At 40.6% G+C, this 22,470-nt stretch overlaps 1 protein-coding gene across 1 annotated transcript; it reads left to right on the forward strand.

Moving 5' to 3' along the window:
• The first annotated feature begins 999 nt into the window (after positions 1–999).
• On the forward strand, positions 1,000–16,349 carry ENAM (enamelin). Its single transcript, XM_089510534.1, has 8 exons — positions 1,000–1,065; positions 1,419–1,463; positions 3,716–3,757; positions 4,851–5,228; positions 8,889–8,930; positions 10,582–10,632; positions 12,887–12,928; positions 13,656–16,349. Exons 1-8 carry the CDS (start codon positions 1,000–1,002, stop codon positions 16,347–16,349), a joined length of 3,360 nt encoding a protein of 1,119 aa, XP_089366660.1.
• Positions 16,350–22,470: the final 6,121 nt, after the last annotated feature.

Raw genomic sequence — 22,470 nt, forward strand, 5'->3', positions numbered from 1 at the left:
TTATTTGGTGCTGTGGATTACATTTCAGAGAGAGCAATTTCCCACAGTCTTTACTGTATTGCGTTCTATTTGATTTATTTATTTATCTGGAAGCATCTTATTCTTATCTTACTACTCTCAGGTAAATGCCTCTGAAAACATTTTTAGTTGAAGAGCAGGGGGGAAATGCTCCAGATACATAAATAAAATTGATTAATGACAGACATAAATGTATTTTGCACAGAATGCATCAATTTTGCACAACTGCCACTCGCAATTTTCATGCCAACAAGCAATGCGTATTTCTGCATGGAATACTTCCAAATTTCATATATGCTGATTAAACAGTTGAAAATTCATACCCTTAGTTTCTAGTAAATGTCACAAAGTTGACCTACCATTTGCTTGTAGCAAGAGGCTGAATTCAGCATGTAAACCAAGCTGTCAATAGATGGTGGTGAAGATCCACAGTTCCAAAGCAACTAGTTACAAATAACTAGTAATTAAATCCTTTCACCAGTGTCAAAAGTGTAAGTGCATTGCATTGCAATTGTAATATGAGGGTGGAAAACCCATCTGCAATGCAAATGTAACTATTATTACCTCAAGTAAGATGTGGTCTTATTAAATGGGAGAAGAGAAATATTTCATGGTTTAAGTGCTGTCTCATACTGTTGTCTTAAGTCTTGCTGTGATTATTGTGGTGTTTATGGAAGAAATTATTATTGTGGTGATGATGACCAGGCTAGTGATTTATTGGTTTCATTAAACAAAAGGAACTAAATAGTACAATTTAGTTATGTTTGAGAAAATGGAAAATAAAAAAGTTGTTTTTTCAAATGTAACTGCAGTGAAAACTAGCTGACTGGAATTTTAAAGTCAACTAACTGTTTCTAAAAGCAACTTTCTATGCTCTCAGAAGACTTGTATATTTGGAATATGTATATGATCAAACACAACCATAAAACCAAGTACAACCATGTTCTTGTTTCCTATGTCTTCATAGTCAGTAGGTGCAAAATGCAAAGGATGATGCGAATATTGCTGTATCTCTTCTGCCTGATAGGCACATCTTGGGCTGCGCTGGTGAGTGTTTCAAAACCAGCCACTTTGCTAAGTTTTCCCTCCTTATTTATTTATTTTCTATCATGCTTTTCTCTCATAAGGGACACAAAGCAGCCCACATCCTACATTAAAACAATTCAGCTAAACACATTCTGAAATACAATTTTAAAAAATACAACCACTTAAAACATAAGTTTAAAACAATTAAAACAGATAAAAACAAACACAGAGAGAGATTAACATTTCCTTCCTTCCTTCCTTCCTTCCTTCCTTCCTTCCTTCCTTCCTTCCCTCCTTTGTTCATTTCATTTCTTTTCTTTCTAATCTGATAATGTGGCACTATTGGTTTTTAATTATTATTATTTTAATCTTAGCTGCGCAAACCCCGCAAGGCAGGATTTGGAAGTAAGAGTGAAGAAGTAAGTACATTTTCCATTCTTGTCCCCACCCCCAGGATGAAAGGGGAGCACTAGAACCTATTAATTCGACTAGAGATATTCAAAGATATTTAAAGTTCAGCCCCTTCAAAGGGAATGTCAATCAGTAACAGCGAAGAATCCACTGCTTCACAGTTATAAATAACTGAAACTTGGTAATGGTTCATCCCAGGGATGCCTAAAGGAAAGATTGTAGATCAGTGAAGGAGCACATGCTTGGCATACAGGAGTTCCCAAATCCAGTCCTTGGCATTTCCAGAAAGGTTTGGGGAAAACCTCTGACTGAAAACCCTGGGGAGTCATGTCAATGTGGTATATGAATCACTGACAGCATCTTTTGTTCTTAACCAGTATATATAACTACAGCCCAATACATACCGGCCCTTTAAGACGCCCTTGTCACATGCTAGGGCTGCCTCAGGGTGGCGCTTCCACACGCCCCGCAACCCTCACACATGATGAGCGCATCAAAATGGTGGTGCCCTGTACACATGGGCGTTGCCGTTGTTATGCAAGCACTGCACGGCATGTGCACGGTGCCGCGCAGCACTTGCATAACGAGTGTGCCAGTGGCGCACTGTGGCACACTCATTACACTACCACTGCGGCATAGAAAGAACCTCACCATTTGGTGGCTGATGCTTCCTTCCAGTGGAAAACCAGGCACTGGCAGGCCACCTTTTTTGGGTGGTCTGTACCCCACCATCCTCCTTAAATGAAGAGAACACTATAATATACACTCCTGCAAATATCTTTTGAAAACATCTGGCATACTTTGTACCATGATCATTCCAAATGTTGCATATGTAAAGTCATTGTCTGTACTTTATCATCTAGCCAACTAAAACGTATAAGTTTCCAAAGCATTTTGCTGTATAAGGCAAAGGAAAAGATGGTGCCCCTTCCTATTCCAAGTACAAAGGCAATCAGGCTGACAGTTAGATCTTACTTCAACATGGATAAAAGAGGGAGTACTCATTGACCAAGATCCACTGGCACAGGGGAGAATGTAATGATGGAGGAGTCGGCATTGTGGCAAAAGGCAAGGGAATGGCAGCATTCCCTCAACAGTGTTGTGACAACAGAATGAAAGCCAAAATGTTGTCCACCAGGCAGTGGTATCCCTATGGTTGGTGTCATCCAGTGTGGTGGCCAGAGCAAGGAAGAAGCAAGAGGTGGACTGCCCCACTGCCTTCTCTCCCTCCCAATGCCTCACTTGTCTGCTCCTCAGGCAAGACTGCTGCTGGAGAGATGTGTGTGTTGCTGCAGCCTGTGGATGGTCATTCGTTGTTCAGGGGATTAGCCATGCTGGACCCCAAAGGAAAGGCACTGCCCCCCAGCATCAACCTCTGCTTGGGGAGGGCAGTTGCTGCAGCCTCCAGAAGATTGTTTGAGGTCTTTCACAACCTACTCCGGATTTGACTGGGCAGCTTTATCTCCTGACAGAGATGGCTTTCACTGCACCACCCTTACTGCCAATGTATCCCAGTTTAGGTGGCTTAGGATACATTGCATGGTGCATACCACTCTGTTTCCCAAATCTCCCTACTAGCTAAGTATTGATATGAAAGACTGTCATCTCACTATGCTTCATGCTAGGGCTAGACCTGGCATAACACTTGAAAGATAACTTAGCATTTAAAATGGCTGAAGTGCTAGGGGTTAGAGATTAGTTGCACTGTCATAATACCATAGACCCCAGAAAGGATGTGTGTGTGTGCAGTGGAGTTCAAACCATCTTTATACCTAGGCTCATGATCTGGAAAAACCAAGACTCCTATGTATTTGAGTCTCCTTAGGAATTGTCCATCAGGAGTGTACTAGATGAACAAACTGTAAGATATATTAAAATACTTATTGTTGATGAGCCATCCTAAGAATAATTAAGGTTTTGTGCAACCTATATTATGAGCACTTTGGCACTCCTAAGTACATATTGTGCTTGTGAGAGTCTTCCTAATTAAAGACATTTCAGTGATAGGGAAAGTAATTCCCTCCCTCCCACAGGCAGCAAAATTAATGGCAACCTGCCCACCAATGTTGACTGCCCCCAAACACTTTAAAAACAGTTCCAGGATCCCTGCCTAGTAAAGTCAAGAGTAATTGAATCATGATCAGTGAGTGGAGGTTTATATACCAAGCACATTAAGAACAATATAAATGACTTATCTGTAGGCTCTGGTGGCTATTTCAATTGAAATAAAACATGGCCTAATAAATATATTTGCTTGCAGATGATGCAGTTTGGTCCATATGGCTACCTAAACTCACCACAAGTAAGTCCATTCTTCTCTTGGTTGTTGGAACATTCACTTTTACTTCCTGGCACATTTACACTGCTCTTTCTCTCTATCCTTATCTCAAAAATACTAGATACCACTGGAGGGATTGGGATGAAATCTCCCATCTCAGTAGCTTCATCTGTTGTTTACACTACACTGCATGTGAAGTTCCTCTTACTTGGACACAAGATTTTACTGCTACATCCCAGTCCCATAGAAACAGTCCACAGTTCTTTGTTATTTTATTAGCTAGCTGTTATTTATAATTATATTCTATCTTTTCTCTAGGGAGCTTAAGGCATCATGCATGGTTCCCCCAACTTTCTCCTTACAACAGCCCTGTTAGGTAGGCTAAGGTGAGAAAGAGCGATTGGCTCATGGTAATCCAGTGAGTTTCAAATTTTAAACATTGTGAACACATACACACACATATAGCAATAGCAAGTACGTTTCTATACCGCTTATCAGTGCACTTAAGCACTCCCTAAGCAGTTTACAAAGGGTTAGTTAATTGCTCCTAACAAGCTTGAGCCCTTCGCTGGTATTAAACTCACAACCAGTCCAGAATTCTAGCCACACAGCCCATCACTGGTTCTCACAGGTACCAGATGTGGTACTCCTATTGACTGGTGTTATAGCCCCCTCCCCATGTATGGCTTCACCATTTTCTGAATTTATTTTTGAAGATGTTTTTAAACATTGTGTACACACGTGTGTGTGTGTATGTGTACATGCATGCACCTCTCTTTCTCTCTCTCCTGTATATATGCATGTATATATCTTTGCTGTTTTGTGTTACCCATGACTTAGTGCAAAAGTGCTAATGCAGTAGCACTATTTCCATAGAAGAGCACAGTTTCCTTCACTTTGTTGTGTTTGTATGTTTTTAAATAAACCATATATTACCATTAACTCCTCAGTACTTTGTCTGTTCTCCAAAGAAAATTAAGCCCTGAGGTTTTCACCTTTACAGTTTCTCATGGCTTACAAAAGTAAGGATCATATAATGAAGGGAAAGAGCCATATTGCGCTGGCCACATTGTGTTAATTGCTTCTTACCACGTATTCTTTCTTATAATCTTTTCAGTTGACTCAGTTGGCAGCTTCCTTATATGGCTATCGCTCAGGTTTCCCACAGATGGTCCCTCAGCAGCCTGCATTTCCTCTGCAGAGGTTTTACCTCTGGCAGCAACAGATGCCAGGACACCAAGCTGCTAAGCTGCCCCAGCAGAAGCCTCAACAAAATCCAGTGCCCAGGAAACCAAATACCAGGCTGCCACTAAAGCCACAGTTGACACTACAACAACCACAACCCAAAATACCACAGCCACAACCCAGGATACCACAGGCACAATCCAAAATACAGCTGCCACCAAAACAGCCTCAAACTCCTACCTATCCTTTCCAGCCTCATCCTCATGTGCCTGTTCAGCAACCCAAAGGGGAGAAGCAGCAACAGACACAGGTAAACAAGCAGCTTTGAAATCCTGGTTCTTAGTTGTAAGTTCTCCTACACTGTTTTGTTGTTGTTGTTGTTGTTGTGTGCTCTCAAATCGTTTCTGACTTATGGTGACCTTCAGGTGACACTATCAAATGGTTTTCTTGGCAAGTTTCTGTAGAGAGGGTTCGCCATTGCCATCCTTGGAGGCTGAGAGAGTGCAACTTGCCCAAGGTCACCCAATGGGTTTCAGGGCTGAGCCAGGATTCAAACTCTGGTCTCCAGAGTCATAGTCCAACACTCAAACCACTACACAATGCTGTCACTATCTGTCAATGTGAGGACATGGAATCAGCACCTGAAAAGCTGTACACTACTCATACACTCATCAGTGTTTCTCCAGGCCAGGCCAAAGAAAAAGGAGTTTGCTTATTTTCTGTTTTGTCACATGAATATCAGGGACAGAGGAGGCTTCCTTAGGAAAAGTAGTGCCACCTTATTGTAATGCTTAGGCTGTGGTGATTTTCTTTAAAAAGAAAAAAGGGAGAAAACCCTATTGCTAATTTATATATTGTTGAAAGAACATAGCTTGTTTTGTTGTGCTGATGTTTCATAGTTGTTCTACTGTGTGAGTTACTCCAAGGTGGGAGGATATGTGAGAGGGCCTTCTCAGATGTGGCACTCCACTTCTGGAATGCCCTGACTGGCAAAAATGTTGCTTTCTTTTTGGTACCAGGTCAAGGCATGGCTGTTCATTCAGGCTGTTGGGGCTTAATTTACTTTTAAGCACCCAAATGGCTGGATAGATGAGGAGGGAACAATGGTAAATTTTGGTTACGCAATGTGTGGGAGAGGTGACCAGGCATGGACAGGACTAAGAAAATGCAGGTATGTTAAAAAGGATGAAAAAGCAAAGCTAATAAAATGGGGCCTACATTAGCAGTGATTGTAGTGTTTAACTTTAATGTGATAACTTTGCTCCATTTTAACCCAGAAAAGCTAAGAAGCATACAGGAATGTCTTAGTTAAAGCCTTCAAAGCCAGATTTCTCTTGGCACTTCTTTGAGGGAAGTGCCAAAGAGCTGCCACCACCATAATTTCCTAACCAGGCATTCAACAAGGTCAGAAATGGCACCATGGTGGAGAAAGTAGTGGGAATGGATGCTTCTTTTAGATGCTCCCAGGATGGACTAAGCTTTCAACTTTTGCCATTCTGCTCAGAGAAGGGGATGGTTCCTTTTCTGATAAGTTAAAATACAGTACTTACATTGACCCATTTTTGGGGTGTGTTTGTGTGTGTGTCAATTTTTTGATTAAAATTTCTAGACTTATACATGTGTATATACAGTACATGATTTTAAAGCTTTCAAATCTTTGAAAGCTCTTTTAACTTGTTTGAATCATTTAATGTTTTTTTTAAATTATGTATTGATTTTAATTTGTAATTGTTTATATTTTTTAAAATCTGCTTTCCACCCGGAGTCTCATGAGAAAAGGGCAGTACTAAAATAAATACATTTAAGCATAAAAAGATGGCAGAGGAAAAAAATGCAAATCTTATGCATAAACGTAAGAATAGAAGTTAACAAAATATGACAGAGAACAAGTTCAGAGAGATATAACCAACTGCTGATAGCTGAAATATCATCAATGAGATGATATTTCAGCTATCAATAGTTGGGATATATTCTTCAAGCATGCTCTGTTATCCTTGCCACCTTACTACTCAGATACCACCAACAGCCCTTTGAATCAGCCTGGGATGCAAGGAGTGAGGCTGCACCAGCTCCTCCTGCCCATTCTTTCCATAGATCTCTTCCTTAACCTCCCTGACAGTACAAGTGGTGATCTAGAGAAGATGAGAGGACTGTAAAACAGATTTCGGGGACCTGTGTTCCTCCCAATGTTGCTGGTCCACAACTCCCAGCAGCCTTGGTCACTAACCATGCTGGAGGGGGCTGATGGGAGATGTCCCATACCATCCAGATGGCTCACATGTGCTTCAGAAGAAGCCACCTTTCCTGAACAACCAGCATTAGTGGAAAACGGAAAGCCCGCCATCTACATTTTGAGATGGAATCCTATTTCAGAGAAAGCAATTCATATGGCCAAGCAGGAAGTCAAGCATGCAGTTCTTATGCATGCCTGGTCCAAAATAACTCTTATTATCTTCAGTCGGTCTTAGTCCCAGGTAAGGATTGCAGCTTTCATGATGTCTGTGCACTTGGGAATTATTTTCTCACCAACTAAACCCAAAGAACCAAACAAACCCACAAAACAGTAACAGAACAGAAACCAATGGAGCTTTAACTAATTATGTGCTAATTCATTACCCCATTACCCTAATAAGGCTGTACAAATTAATTAAATTGATGGAGCAAACTTGTTTCCCTGCTCCCCAAATACAAGTAAATTTCTGTTTTTTGTTTTCCCCCCTTATTCTGCCTATGTAGTGGGTTTTAAAAAACTTTTTTAAATATTTCAGTTTCACGACAAATAGTAAATCATCATCAACAACACAATGTTCAAACATTCTTAGGATATGAGTTAACATATAAGGGACTTTTAACCCTAGGGTAATAGCCAGTGTGGCAAAGTGATTTGAGTGTTGAACTACGATTCTGGAGATCCGGGTTCAGTTCACCACTTGGCCATGAAACCCATGTTCACAGCCTCCTGGGAAGGCAATGGTAAACCTTCTCTCAACAAATTTTGCCAAGAAACCCCCATGATAGGTTCACCTTAAGGTCACCATAAGCCAGAAACAACGTGAAGGCACACAACACACATGGAGTTATCTGGGTGGAATTGTATGGTTAGGATGAACACACAAGTTAACAGCTTTCATTGTTCTTGGGGCACAGCTGATGAAGAAGTTAGTCTCAAAGGAAAGAGGATGGTTGGAGAGCACTTGAGTTGTTAGAAAGTGCAGATGGCTGGGACTGTATCTCCGACCCTTGCATGCAAAAACATGTCTTTGCTTGCATTGATCTTTACAGGCAACATCTTGATTCTGCTTGATTGGGAAGTAAAGCATGCAGTTATCTAACAGTGCCAAAAACCAAAACAAAACCCTATTCTGAGAAGCACACAAAATATTTCTATTTAATAATTCTTCACCTATTTTTCACTTTTTGATCTTTGTAGATATTTATTGCTGCACCACAGTGTTGCATTGTATCAATGCTCTCTAACTGCAACCAAGGCCTAATACAGATGGGCAAAAAGCGCCATGCTAGGGCTGATTTAAGGGCTACATAGGTCTGGGTGTCCATATGCACCTAGCCCTAATAGCAGTGCCCATGCACCATCTTATCGCAGCCCCGCCCACATGGGGCATATGGCGATGACATGCTGGCAAATGGCGCTTGCTGGAAGTGGCATCGTTAGGGGGCGCAAGCACCATTATGGTGCTCCTAAAAAGAAGCTGTTTTAGGTGGCTTCTTTTTAGGGAGAGCGTTGGTGCCGTGCAGTGTGGTTGCATTCTATTCAACTGGGAGTATTTTAGTCATGTAGACAAGCCCCAAGTTCTGGAACTGATATGTTGTGGTTACTTTAGGCATAGAACAGTAGTGGTAAACATAGGCTGAATTATTATAATAACTACATAGTGACTTTTCAGGAGATTTTAATGCTTTGTATCCATAATGACATCTTTTGTCCCCCCACCCTTCTTTTTCTCCCCAGGGATTTCCTCCACATCAGCAACAGCCCTGGCATATTCCACAGGTGAGAGAGTGTTTCTAATTATATATATATTTGCACAGGGTTTTAAAAAGACTATGATCAGGTTGTCTTAAATCAAACACTTTATGCAGTGTACTTACTTACCAATGGATGGTGGATACTAGCTGCAATCTTGTACGGCTCAGTATAGTGTAGTGCATGGACCTGTGCTAAGCTGAGCCATATATTCCCCCCTGAAGCCACTCCATGCCTCTTAAGAAGCATCTAGGATCAGAGAAGTGTCTAGTTAAGGACAGTATGACATGAACCCTGTTCTCGCTGCAGTCACATTAGTACAGTCAGCTTTCTGTATACACAGATTCTTTATCCACAGATTCAGCCATCCACAGTTTGATAATATTCAAAACAAATATAAATTCCCAAAAGGAAACCTTGATTTTGCAGTCCCTTTTGTTCTCTTCTACACCCCTGGTTAATGCTGCCCCACTGCCCTATATCATACCCAGTATGTCTTCCCTTTTATTTGTTTGTTTGTTTATAAAGCAATTTACTAATTATGGCATTGCAATTTAGTAAAACAAAGGTGAAAGAAAAGAAAGTTAAAAAAAGAAAACAGGCTACTTGGGAATAGTGAGCTGGGTGGGGACTGGGGAAGTGGAAGACACTGACACCACTTGACAGCCCAGTGCTGAAACTGCTGTGTGAGGAAACAGCACTGTGATTGGAAACTTATTGGCAGGTTTCCACCATCAATGAAAAGGGATGTCCTAACAACACTTTGGAGACACAGCAGCTATGGGTTGGAGTTGACGTCGTGTGACAAGTATCACCAAAGGCACTATTCCCCAACTTTCATTGCAGTTTAAAAGCCACGTGTGATAATCTCCTATGTCACCATAGCCAATTACTGGATTATTACATCCGTGGTGAGATCTGCTTGAGTCCTCCAGAGGTCTCAGTGTTGCTGCAATCATTTCACATTTGGCTATGGGAACATAGCCAGATGTGTCTCCAATCCTGCCTGCTCCTTGTGAGGTATGGAATGGCCATGTGGCAGGCTTCATCATCAACGTCACTGTGCCATGTAGATGTGTGAGCTGTAGAACCATCTCTCTCTGGCTTTTCTTCACGAACGAAGATTCAGGAAGGACTCATCCCCTGCTTTCTACAAGCGCACTGATGACTAAAAAGGCCGATCCGAGATAAACAAGTCCATTTGCAAAAAGCACAGCAGAATGTCTCCTTGGGTGATGTTTCCAAGTTGTGGTTCTTTCTGTGCTGTCGATTTGATTTGAGACTCGTTCGGCATGAGTTTTCGTAAAAGGCTGCAGCATCATGGATAGTAGGTCTCCATGCCTCTCGATGCGAGGCCAGGGCGGACCATTGTTGGTGATCAATTTGGCCAAGCCTGAGGTGTTGTTTCAGGGAGTCCTTGTATCTCTTCTTTGGGGTGCCCCTCTTACACTGATTCGTTGTGAGTTCACCGTAGAGTATTATTTTTGGGAAACGATGGTCCCCCATCCTAGAAACATGTCCTGCCCAAGGCAGCTGCATTCTCAATAGCATGGCCTCAATGCTGGTGATCCCTGCTTGCTCAAGGACAGCAACATTTGTCACATAGTCAGTCCAGTGAATATTTACATAGAACCATAATGCTGTAATAACACATGACTATTGTTCTTCTGCTTTGTAGATTTTTGGTTCTGGAGGCTTCCAGCCACAAATGTTCAGCCCATATCAAAGAGTAAGAGATTTAAAGTTTTCTTTTTTTTCCCTCTGGGGAAAGTGGTCAAACTAAGCAGCTATTTGGCTCAGTCCAACAGTTAAATTGACAATGCCACTATTATGGTGCTGAATAAAACTCCCTCTCTCTAATTCTCAACTAGCCTCCTTATTAAGAAGTTGCTTTTGCACATGTAATACATAATGTTTCTTGTACATTCACATGTGTAAGAATTTGCTGGCTGAAGCAACAGCATCTGCTAAGAGCTACACCACATCAGTCTGTTGATCATATAGGCAGGTTACAAACCGCCATAAAGTATGTAGTCAGTACGTACTAGGGTTAGGAAGGGGTGGTGCTTCCGCACCCCCCTAACCCTAGTACGGACTGAGTCCGTACAAAATGGCGGCGGCCGTTCCACACGGCCGCCGCCATATTGACGTAGCAGATGCTGTGTGTCCACACGTCGCGCAGCGCTTATGACGTCGCAAGTGCGCCATAACCGCGCCGCAGGAAGAAGCTCCATTTTGGAGCTTCTTTTTTGCTCTGTGCAGGAGCCACGCGGTTTGGCTACTGCGGCTCCCTCGCAGAGCAAACAGCAGCACCGACAGACCGCCGCAAAGCAGCGGTCTGTAACGCACCATAGTTTGATATTCTCTTTGAAATGTATAGGGATAGTCAATGTGCTGTCCATGCAACTCCCCCTGCCATTTTAGGGGTTCAGCCCTGCTGAGATCACTGGCTGCTCCTTGGTATATATCAGTATTTTGCGACCACACACAATGAGTGATATTATGGAGTGGTACATCCAGCATCGTGGTATTTTGCAACTTTCAGTGTCCTTTAGAAGGGTCCACCTTGCTCCATCTTAGCCTGCACCTACACTGCAGAATTAATGCAATTTGACAGCACTTTAGCTCCCATGGCTCAATGCTCTGTAAGCCTGGGATTTCTAGTTTTGTGAGATATTTAGCCTTCTCTGTCAAGGAGCTCTGGTGCCACAGCAAACTACAAATTCCAGGATTCCATGGGATGATTATTTATTTATTTATTTAAATCCTGCCCTTTCTCCAATATTGGGACTCAGGGTAGTCCACAACATTAAAAAAACCCAGTCTTATTAAAAGCATGGAACCATGATAGTTAAAGCAGTGTCAAACTCCATTAATTCTGCAGTATGGCAGCAGCCTTAATGTTTCCTGTGCTTTAAGAAAACTAGGGAACAATTTCCCATCAGGTCCTTTGATCTTATTATTCTATCCATGTGCTACTGGGGTTTGGGTCTGATTTCAGAGCTTAGAAGAGTTACCTTTTTGGACTATAACTACCTGAAACTTGTAGGCGGCATAGCCAGTATGTCTGTGCTTGTATTCAATGTCTTAGCACAGGCATGCACAATCTGGCCATAGGTGAGGCCAAAATTAAAATAGGCTAAACTTCTTAGGGCCACAGAAGGTCTTAATTAAATATTTATAAATTAATAATAATTAATAATATTAATTAGAATTAATTATTATTAATTCTGTCCTCCTCCTCCTCTGCCCAGCACTCTCCTCAGGAGAAAGCCAAGCAGCAGAGGAGCATTGTCTGTCCTTCTCCTCCTCTGCCCAGATCTCTCCTTGGGTGAAGGCCAAATTATGAAGGAGCCTTGAAGGGCAAATGTTTGCCTCCCTTCCTCCTCTGTCACTTGGCATTCTCAGGAGAAAGCCACGTGGAGGAAGAGCCTTATAGGGTGAGTGTTTGGCTGTCCTCATTCTCTACAGCCCAGACTTCTCCTTGGGAGAAAGCTGGACAGTGGAGGACCCTTGAAGTTGTTCCACATCTTTGCTGGCCACCTGAACTCCTTTGACACGTTGCATGTGGCCCCTGAGTCATATGTTGTGCAGGACTGTTTTAGCAGCTTGATAGATCACACCAGAGCTACCAATCTGCCAATGCAGCTTTTCAAAACTCAGGATCATTTCCCCTCACAACAGGGAAGTAGAGTAAGATCTCATTGAGGAGTCCTGGTTCTTACATAACCAAAACAATATCATCCTCACAGAAGAGGAGATATCAAATTAAGGGGGGGGGAAGCTGTCACCACCCTAGATAAGCTATTATCTAGGTGGGTATGGAAGACGTGTGTGTGTGTAATGACTGACTGGCTGAAACTCTGAAGAGTAGGGCAACCCACATGACAACATTTGTTCCCAATCCCACTTGTAGCTGTCTAATGTCTATGCCATTTTCTTTCTCTGTGCATCCAAACTTATTTCATTTTCTATTTTCCTAGCGTATGCCATTTGGACGGCCACCTATTAGCAATGAAGAAGGGGTAAATGGAACACACATATATATTTGGAACAGGGTGGGATGAACCTGTAGATAAAGGGAAATTCAGTGTAGACATTATCCAATATGATTTTGCCTTAACAAGTCAATGTAGATTTCATGCAGACCAGGAATGAAAAACTATGAGTGTCTCCAGATATTATTGGACTTCAGCTCCCAGTCCTAGCAACTGGATAGCATAGTCAATGGTGAAGTGTGTTGGAAATTGCAGTCTGACAATATTTGGAGGGCTGTACAAATTCCAACCCAGTGTAAACTTTGATTACATCTGTTTCTAATAAACCTATCATCTGCCAGATGTTAAGGAACTACCACTTTCATCATGCCTCATTATTGGCCAGGCTGGCTGATGGCAGTTTGTGCCCAGCCTGCTTTAATATTGGTTTTCAATACTTAGGATTGCTGTTTGATGTCTAGAGGTCAAGGCCAAATCTTTAAAACAGTGCTAAGAATATGCAATTTTCCAGATGTTGTTGGGATGGTAACTTCCATCATCCCTCTAATGTGCTGGAAAGTCATCCAACAACATTTAGAGAGTGTGGCATTCCCAAGATTTGTTTTATATCATCCTCTGGGATCAATGTTTCATTAGAATCCTGAGTGTGATAAAAATTGCATTAAGCGGAAACAAAAGTTATACTATCTTGATTCTTGATAATAATAGTATTCCTAAAGTCTTAAATTGTTCTATTTTTTAAATGTACATGTAGACTCCCTATTTTGGATATGGCTATCAAGGGATGGGAGGACGGCCGCCATATTATTCTGAAGAGATGTTTGAACAAGACATTGAGGAACCCGTAGAAAAAGAAGCACCCAAAGAGAGCCCAGCAACTGATCCAGTAACCAACTCAACTGTTTCAGATACAAATTCAACCATCTCTAATCCAGCCGGCCAAGTGGGGAATGACACCATTTCTGGACTTGGTGGAAAAGTCACTGGAGCCAGTTCTCCAAGTCTTCAGAACAAACTGGTTAGTGGAAATAGGGCCTCAACACCTTTGCCTACTTCTACTCATATGTTAGAAGGAAATGGAGTGGCACAGAGCATCCTTGAACAATCAAGCCATAGGCCTAGATCCCCTAATGGTCATGTCATTCAAAGTTTTCCTTCAAATAATCAACACTCCACAATGCAAGTTTCTAATATCTATAAACCTCTTGAACCTATGGGAGATACAAAGCACAACACTCTGACTTCTAGAGGAAATCCCTCAATACACGCTGAAGACTCAGCATATCTGTTAAATTATGGCAGGAACCCTAATCACAGAGATAATCTCCCGAATACAGACAGCAACCATCCCTCAGCAAACACCAGAAATATCCCATATGGGCAACAAGAGCAACCTCATTACCATGAAAGAAATCCATTAAGCCAAAGAGAAAGAGTCTCTTTTCCTAGCTCTGATACTGTGCACCAGTGGAGTAAAGAGCCAGTCTACAGACACAATGGTCCAAACAATTCCCCACCCAAAAGCCATTCCCTGGATCCACAGTTTAAGACATTGAGAGAATCTGATAATACCTACAATGCAAGAGAAGACATTGAAAGTTTCCAGCCTTCTGGAATGCACAAATCAAATACATTTTCCCATCAGGGACTAATTTCAGCCACAGGAAGAACTCCATTTGAAATAGAAACCCATCAATATGATTGGAAAGAGCAGCCCTTTAATCATCCAGATCAGAAAAGAGAACAATTTCTACCTGAACAGAACCCAATGTGGAATAACCAGGAGGGTTCACAGGTGTTCCAAGAAGCCCCTCCAAGATACAACTCAATTTATTCATCTGATTCTTTTAATCAGAGAGGGTTGCCCATACACTTGGAGAAAAATTCCTATAGCCAACCTATCCCTCCCAGAGCATGGGAGGACAGAGACAACTCTCCTACAATCAGTCCATCAGGCCAAATGGAAAATCCATCATATTCTCCAGCTTCACCTTCACATCAGATGCAAAGGAACACCTACTACAGAAGAGTGCAGCCAGAATATGTACCACATCCCAGGCAAGATCCATGGACTCGTGAACAACATTTGTTTGATCGTGACAACCAGTACAGTAATTCTCCATACAATCCAACTCATCACCATGAAAATACAAAATATATTATAGAAAACCCAGCCAGTGAAATAAGCAATTTACCATATGAGAAAATTAACCAGTGGACCCAAGAAGAACGTCCTCCAGTTCACAGTGGAGTACACTTGAGGCAAGTGGAAAATGTCCCATATCAGTCCAAAAGTATGTTTGGACAAAGAGAAAGAAAATTCCAGAATGCAGAATCAAACTCTCCACAACAAAGCATTGCTGTCCAAGAAGCAGCACAATATGCTGAAAGAAACTCATGGATTCCCCAAAGGAGAGACCCATCTGCTCAGAAAGAAACTCCACCCTACATTAATATCTATTCCACAGACGTCAGAAGAAACCCAACACATGCTGAAGACACAGGGGGAATCATACATGTGAATGCACCCATTTCCAGTGAGAATGCTCCAGGAAGAAGACATTATCTGGACAGAATGGGATATTCAGATGACTATCTAACAGAACGCAGAATGATGTCCTCACCCTCCATAGCAAATCAGTTGTGCTGTGCAGATGACCCTCCAGTGCCAAGGGAAAACAAACTGGCACCACTAAGAAGTGCTCCACAATTCAGGCTTGCTTCATGGGAGCAAAAAGAAAGCTCAATCTATCCAGAAGGCAGCCATGCAAAGTATGTAAGGCATGTCCCTTCCCCAGCTGGTATTAAGTCTAACCACCCTCTGAGGAATGGAATAAAAGAAGGAGAAGAACTGGGTGCTTTCAGAGTGGAAAATTCAGATTTAGAAAAGAGTCCACCATGTGCTACCTCACAGTTAAGCCAAGACAGCAAACTGGAAGCCAACTTCCAAAATGGGCACAGGGAACTTGGGAACATGCCTTGTCATGGAAGCACCATCAGAGGGGATAGACACAATATTCTTGCACACCTTGTAGGAACAAGTCAGTCCAAAAGACAGTCTGAAAAGGCACCTTTAAAGCTCCTTTTTGAAAAATTCCCACGACCACAAGGGATCCAAAGTGAAGCTCTTGTTAGTGAGGATAATAGAAAAGAACAACATGCTGCACTGGGAGCCAAGAGGATCCCATGCTTTGGAAACTGGTTAAAGCAGTATTTATCTAGCACTGGAGCTCCATCTGGTGATCGGCAGCCCAATTCATTTTATGGGGAGAGTCTGTTCCCAACTGAAAGACCAAACAGCATGCCACCTGAACCAGAGCCAATCTCTAGCACCTATCCATCTCATGATACAGGAGAAAAACCTGTGAAAATCAATTCTCCAGGAGAAGAATGGGCAGGACAAGCTCCTCAAAGCACCCCAGACTGCTTACTGCTCCAAAACAAATGAAACCCTGAGCCATACTTGCAGAAATGCTTTTTCTGAAAAATGCTGATGGCACCTTCCTTTATGTAATGGATGCAGGAAAATGTGTAGATAGTTCATGTTTATAGCACAGGTCTTAAGTCAGGCAATCTTCAGCTAGGGAAGTATGGGCTGATATTAAATTCAAGCTGTCATTCTGTTCCCTGCTTTAAGTCATTTATTTTTTTTAAATCTAGAAGAAGTACCAGTTTAACATATATTAGAAACACCTTAACTCTCCCTCTCTTCTTTCTTTTCTTCTGCCATTTCTCCTCTCCTTGCCCACTCTTTCTCTGTCTTACTATTATTTCTGTGCCAGCAGCCCTGTACGTGTTCAGCCTTCCATCCTTCCCACCTGCCTTTCCAATCTTACCAGGCAGCAGGAGCTTCTGTCCTGATCATTTCAAGGGTTTGAAGGTCCTGCAGAAGAAAACATCACATGAAGCTACAAAGAATTCATATGGAGACATGAGCTAAAATAAGATGCATAACACCCAAGGCAAATTATTTTGGCGGCAGAGGCAGAAAAATCCCACAGGCACCCCTTAGCAATAAGCATATAGAGAAACATTTCTTCGTGACTTGTCCAGTTGGCTGTTTAAGGCAGCTCTTTTACTCCACTTAATGGCGAGATCAGATTCTGTCTTCCACCTCTGGTACTGCTGTGCATGCTTTCTTTCATTGTATCCCGACTCTTTCTTGAAAATCATTAGCAAAGCACAAAATAATAATCCTTTTAAAATGTATAGCATCACATATGCATTCCATCTTAAGCCAGTCAAAGACTAATGGAATATGCAGTATGAAAGTATAGAGTCTATAGGTGAACCTGTCTGCTAATTTCTTGTTGCTGTGTGCCTTCAAGTCATTACCATCATGTTGTGACCCTAAGGCAACCCTATCACAGGGTTTTCCTAGCAAGATTTGCTGCATCAAAAACAACAAAATATAATGGATATAAATTTAGCTTTCTGTTCCCTTTCAACTACACTGTGTACACAGCAGAATTAAAGGTTTTAAGAACAACATCATAATTAAGTTTTGTGTAACTTTACCTTGCTGAGGTGCAAATTACTGGTTGGAACCAAATGTACTCTTCTGTCCTTTTCTGAAGCTCCTTGACATTAAAATCCATTTCTTATGGACAGTTCTCCTCCTTCCATGTCTGTGTGATGTATTTTGTTTGTTCTGTTTTGTATTGTCTTTTCAAGCAGAAGATGCCAATTAAGTTGTCAAAGTTTTAAAATGAAAATCAAAAAATCAAAAATGGAGCTCTTAAAAGGGCTTCCAAGGAAAATGGCCTTCTCTGACTCTTTATGAGTGATGTGATACAATATAGCCCCTCAGATGGTTTAGTGCTACCATATAACCAATTGCTCACAAGAGGTGGTGAATTTTTTGCCACATGGTATCAGGTGGCAACAGGGTAATGACCTGGGGAGGCCTGGGCTCAAATCCCCACAAGGGCATAAAATGTGTTGATGACTTCTGCCAAGCATTATCCTACCTCACAGGGTTGCTGTTACAATAAAATCAGGAACAGAACCATGTACACCAGCTTGGGTTCCCTGGAGGAAAAACTGAATATTAACCTAACAAATAAATGATATAAATTTAAAACTTTGCCATGGTTAAATCTCTGTAAAGGTATTCATATAAGTAAAAAAAATTTCCTTATCAACACTGTAAGAAGTGGTCATCAATTAGTGGTTCATGGCCAGAGTTGCTTTCTTAGAGTATAGCTCCCAGCATTCCCAAACCAACATGGGGAAAAAGTAACATGTTTAAGCTCTGGAAGTAGCATCCATTATGGCTAAAATGCTTACCTATTTATTTTTTGTATTGCTTTGGGAGTCATCTATGATTGCTGCCACAATGCAGAATTAATGCAGTTTGACACCGCTTTTGTTGCCTTGGTTCAGTGCTGTGGAATCCTGGGATTTATTGTTTGCTGAGGCACCAGAGCTCTCTGAAAGGGAAGGCAAAATATCTCACAAAACTTGAAATCCCAGTATGCCATAGCAATGAGCCATGACAATTGAAGTAGTATCAAACCACATTATTCCTGCACTGCAGATACAACCTATGACTCTGAAAAGGAAGGGAATGGTATTAGAGAAGAAACATCATGTACCATATTGATGCATGCATATAGTGGAAGAGATGCTGTAAAGTGCTGTACTTGTGTACTTGGAAGCACATCCCACTTTGTGAAGTCGAAGGCTTTCTTGGCCGGCATCCATAGTTTTTTGTGGGGTTTTCGGGCTACGTGGCCAAGTTCTAGAAGAGTTTCTTGCTGACGTTTCGCCAGCATCTGTGGCTGGCATCCCACTTTGTTCAATGACACTTACTCAAAATACAACAGTGCCCAAAGTGGCACCCTTGTGCTAGAACTCTGTACAGTTCCCTGGACAAATAGTAAGAAATTTAGATGTTTAAAAAGGGCTGCTAGTGATATATTCGACACTGCCTCTCAACTGAACATGTCACACTGCCGAGATGCAATTTGTACTTTTCATAATTAAATGCATTTATCATTGCACTGGCTCACTTGTGCTGTGACTCTAGATATTACCATTTTGAAACAAAAATCATTTTAAATGTCACTGGCATTCTCCCCGCTGCCTCCCCCATAACACCATCCATCCCAATCTAAATAGTTTTCCTGGGGTTATTTTTCACTGTTTACAGAATCATTGGCAGAGAGGCTTAGTTAAATAACACCGCTGTCAAAAAATAAAATAAAATAAAATAAAAGTAGAAGTAGAAATAGAAATCATGAGATAAGCATAAGGGCAGTAACACTATGACCTTAGATGTGTGTCCTCAGATATACAGCAAATCTAACCAATTTCAGTGAGACCCACATATAAGTGCACTGCTGCATTGTAGTATTGCACTCTTCATGATTAAGGCCCAGTCTACCATGAGCCTTGTTTTAATCTTATTTTTATCAAAGAAAAGGGGGGAGGGACTCTTTTTATACAAGCCACAGGCTGACTAGAAGAAATACTATACAATATTTTACATTTTTAAAATTATAAAACAACATTTTTAGGAACTGGCAAATAAATCATTTGTTATACTAGTTAAATCTTAACATGGAAAAAACACAGAGGACAGTGAGTCCTAATAATAAACTCTGCTTCACTTTGGTTTAAAACACATTAGCCTAACCCTCTCTCTCTCTTGTCCCCCCAACACCACCTTTTTTCAAGCTGGTTTTCCTTTCCTCCCTCCTGGTGTTCATTCAACCCATACAAATTTTACCTGGGTTAGAAAAAAAAATTCCCCTCACTCCACTGTTCCCCCCTTTCTTTCCAACTATTCTTTTCCTCTCTTACAATAACATCCACTCCCCAAGCTGGTCTTTGTTCAGTTTCTACATCTTCTAAATATACCTTTAATTTATCTCTTGCTCAGGTTGTCATATTCTAGTTCCCCAAATCCAGTCAGCTCTATAGACCAATTCTGCACATTATTTGTTTTTTATAAAAATCATGTGATTGGTTATGGAGTAACAGATTATTTTTCACTCAGAAGTACTCATTGTAGAATTATTCTATACACACAAAACCGAAGTTTGGGTTTTCTTTTATCTTTTGTATGAGATTTAGAGGTGCAGCCTATGGTATTTTGTGCATCTCCAGTAGTCCCTTTTTGCCATCTTTTCTCCATACTTTTAACAGGAGATGTGATATTTAACAGGTATGGTTCTTGCAGAAAATTTTACAGGATGGGATCCTACCTGAGAAATCTAACTTTATTGAATTGTACCTATGGTCAGTGGCAACACATTTATGTGTATGCTAGTTTTCCATGGCCAATCCCATGTTTAAAAACCTTTCCATGTAAAATAATAATAATAATAATAATAATAATAATAATAATAATAATTTGTATACCCCTCTCTTCCAAGGACTGAGATTTAGAGTGGCTTCACAATATTAAAAGAACAATACAATTAAAACATAGAAAAGAGGTTCATTAAAAAGAAATTAAATTATTACAATGTTAAAATAGATAGTTATTAAAAGAATAAAAGATAAAACTGTATAAAACAATTTAAAATGAAACAACATCCAAGCTGGTCCTTTACAAGCATTGTGTTTTAAAAGCCTGTAAATAACAGCTTACAATATCAACTGAAAAAGCTACAACAACAACAACAAGAACATATTTCCAGAAAATTCAACACCATTTACAACTGAAGATGTACATATCAAAAATATACTAAACATGTCAAAATAATAAATATACTAAGATCAAGCATTCCACTGGTAATTTACAGTCAATACCAAAAGAGAAAGAGTGAAAGTGTGGCAGAGAAATCCAAACATTAACTAAAATGTAATTTTTCTAAAATTAAATGTTGACCTGGCCACAAGGCCTCAAATCTGGATATCTATTTTGCACATTCTACCATTTACAATCAGCTTTCCATATCCATGGATTCTGTATCCATGATTCCACCATCCACGACTTGAAAATATCTCCCTCCCCATAAAAAAAGTTTCCAAAAAGCAAAGCTTGATTTTGCCATCTGACATAAGGGAAACAATTTCACTAAACCATTGTAGACAATGGGACTTGAGTATCCATTTTTGGTATCTATAAGTGGTGGAGGTTGTAGACGTGGTGGTTGATCCTGAAACCAAACCTCAGAGGACAGCAAAGGCCCACTGTATTATAATTTTTTATTTTCTTTATTAAAATATTTCTGTTCCACCCTAAACACAAAGACCTCAGAAGCAGACAATAAATCCATTTTAACAGCTTAAACCTATGTGAGGGATCTAAAGTACAGTACTGGACACAGCCCATTTTCTTTTACTATGTGAATAATATATTATACTTTGTTGTATTGATATATTATTTGGTTGGCTGTATTTTAATATGCAAAGAGATCTTGTAGCAGGTTTGAGACAAACTATGGGAAAGATGTTGTAGATAATTTCCTTTGCACAGTTAGTCTCAAAGGTGCTACAAGATCCCTTTGCATACTGATATATAAAAAGCAACAAAAAGTTGCAACAAAGATTTCTGAATAAATGAACAGAACTGTAACCATGTCCAGTGTGTGTGCATTATGTGTGTATATTATCAAAACCTCTGCATTTTGACTCCTGGTTTTTAGCCCCATCAGAGCTATTCTAGCACCTGTTCTCTCTGTCATCTCACCTATATTCAAACTAGAGGGGTGAGCAAGTGCAGCAGGCAGTCTTGCTTTTAGTTTAGAAGGTTACAACTCTGGACTTCCAGAGTTGAAGATCAGTCAGGAAGCATGCAGAAACCAAAAGATAGGCTTCCCCTCCAGAGCTTTGCAGATGGGAAGGGTAGTGGGAACAGTAGCACAAGAGAAGTAATTTGGGCACTTGTTCATGCTCTTCATGCAGTTCTACCCATGTAGACTACTGACTTGGCAAAATCTGGCATCAGTTCACACTGAAATTGGAAATATTACTTTTTTTGGATTGCAGCTTCTAGAATCACCTGACGATTCTGAGTTTTGTAATCCAAAAAGGCATCATTTCCAAGTACAGCAACATTAAAACAAAATAAGATAACAATTGCATTTTGGTAGTTGATCGGGTCAGTTAATGCCATCAGATTTGAATCTCATTTAGTATAGTTTACCCTCATTCCTTGAAGGCTGTATTTCAAGTTCTAGGCTCAAATTAAAACATCTAATTATATCCTAATCTTATACAGTATATCTACTATAGTCGGAATACCTATTTTAGAACTCTAAACACACTCTTGCTATTATACCTACTTCTAAGAGAAGCCTTGCCAAAGATTTTCTGCAGCTGTCTACATTTATCTGACAACTACATTTGCAAATAAGTGCCTTTACTGAAAAATCACAATCATCTTGAAAGCAATGTTGACAGCTACAAAAAGGTCAGCATACATGAACCTGCTACTTTATATCATGTTCAGATTTTCTAGTGCAGATCGCAGACACATTATTCTCATAATTTACGATTAATGAAAGAAGACAACTAAAAAAGGAGTTTAAAAAAAGAATCAAAATTTCTGCTTACACATGGATAAGAAGAAAGTGTGGATATGTGTATGATTAAAATGGAAATCAAATCATTAC

Source organism: Sceloporus occidentalis, unplaced genomic scaffold (assembly GCF_023333645.1).
Source record: "Sceloporus occidentalis isolate IW3139 unplaced genomic scaffold, rSceOcc1.0.p SCAF_1, whole genome shotgun sequence".
Taxonomy (NCBI): Eukaryota; Metazoa; Chordata; class Lepidosauria; order Squamata; family Phrynosomatidae; genus Sceloporus; species Sceloporus occidentalis.

What these genes read in the sequence shown, in the direction of transcription:
- ENAM (XM_089510534.1), top strand. Translation starts at nt 1,000, where the DNA reads ATGCAAAGGATGATGCGAATATTGCTGTATCTCTTCTGCCTGATAGGC. An exon ending in AGCCCTGGCATATTCCACAG is followed by an intron (nt 8,931 to 10,581) that starts GTGAGAGAGTGT and finishes TCTGCTTTGTAG; the next exon opens with ATTTTTGGTTCTGGAGGCTT. An exon ending in TGTTCAGCCCATATCAAAGA is followed by an intron (nt 10,633 to 12,886) that starts GTAAGAGATTTA and finishes CTATTTTCCTAG; the next exon opens with CGTATGCCATTTGGACGGCC.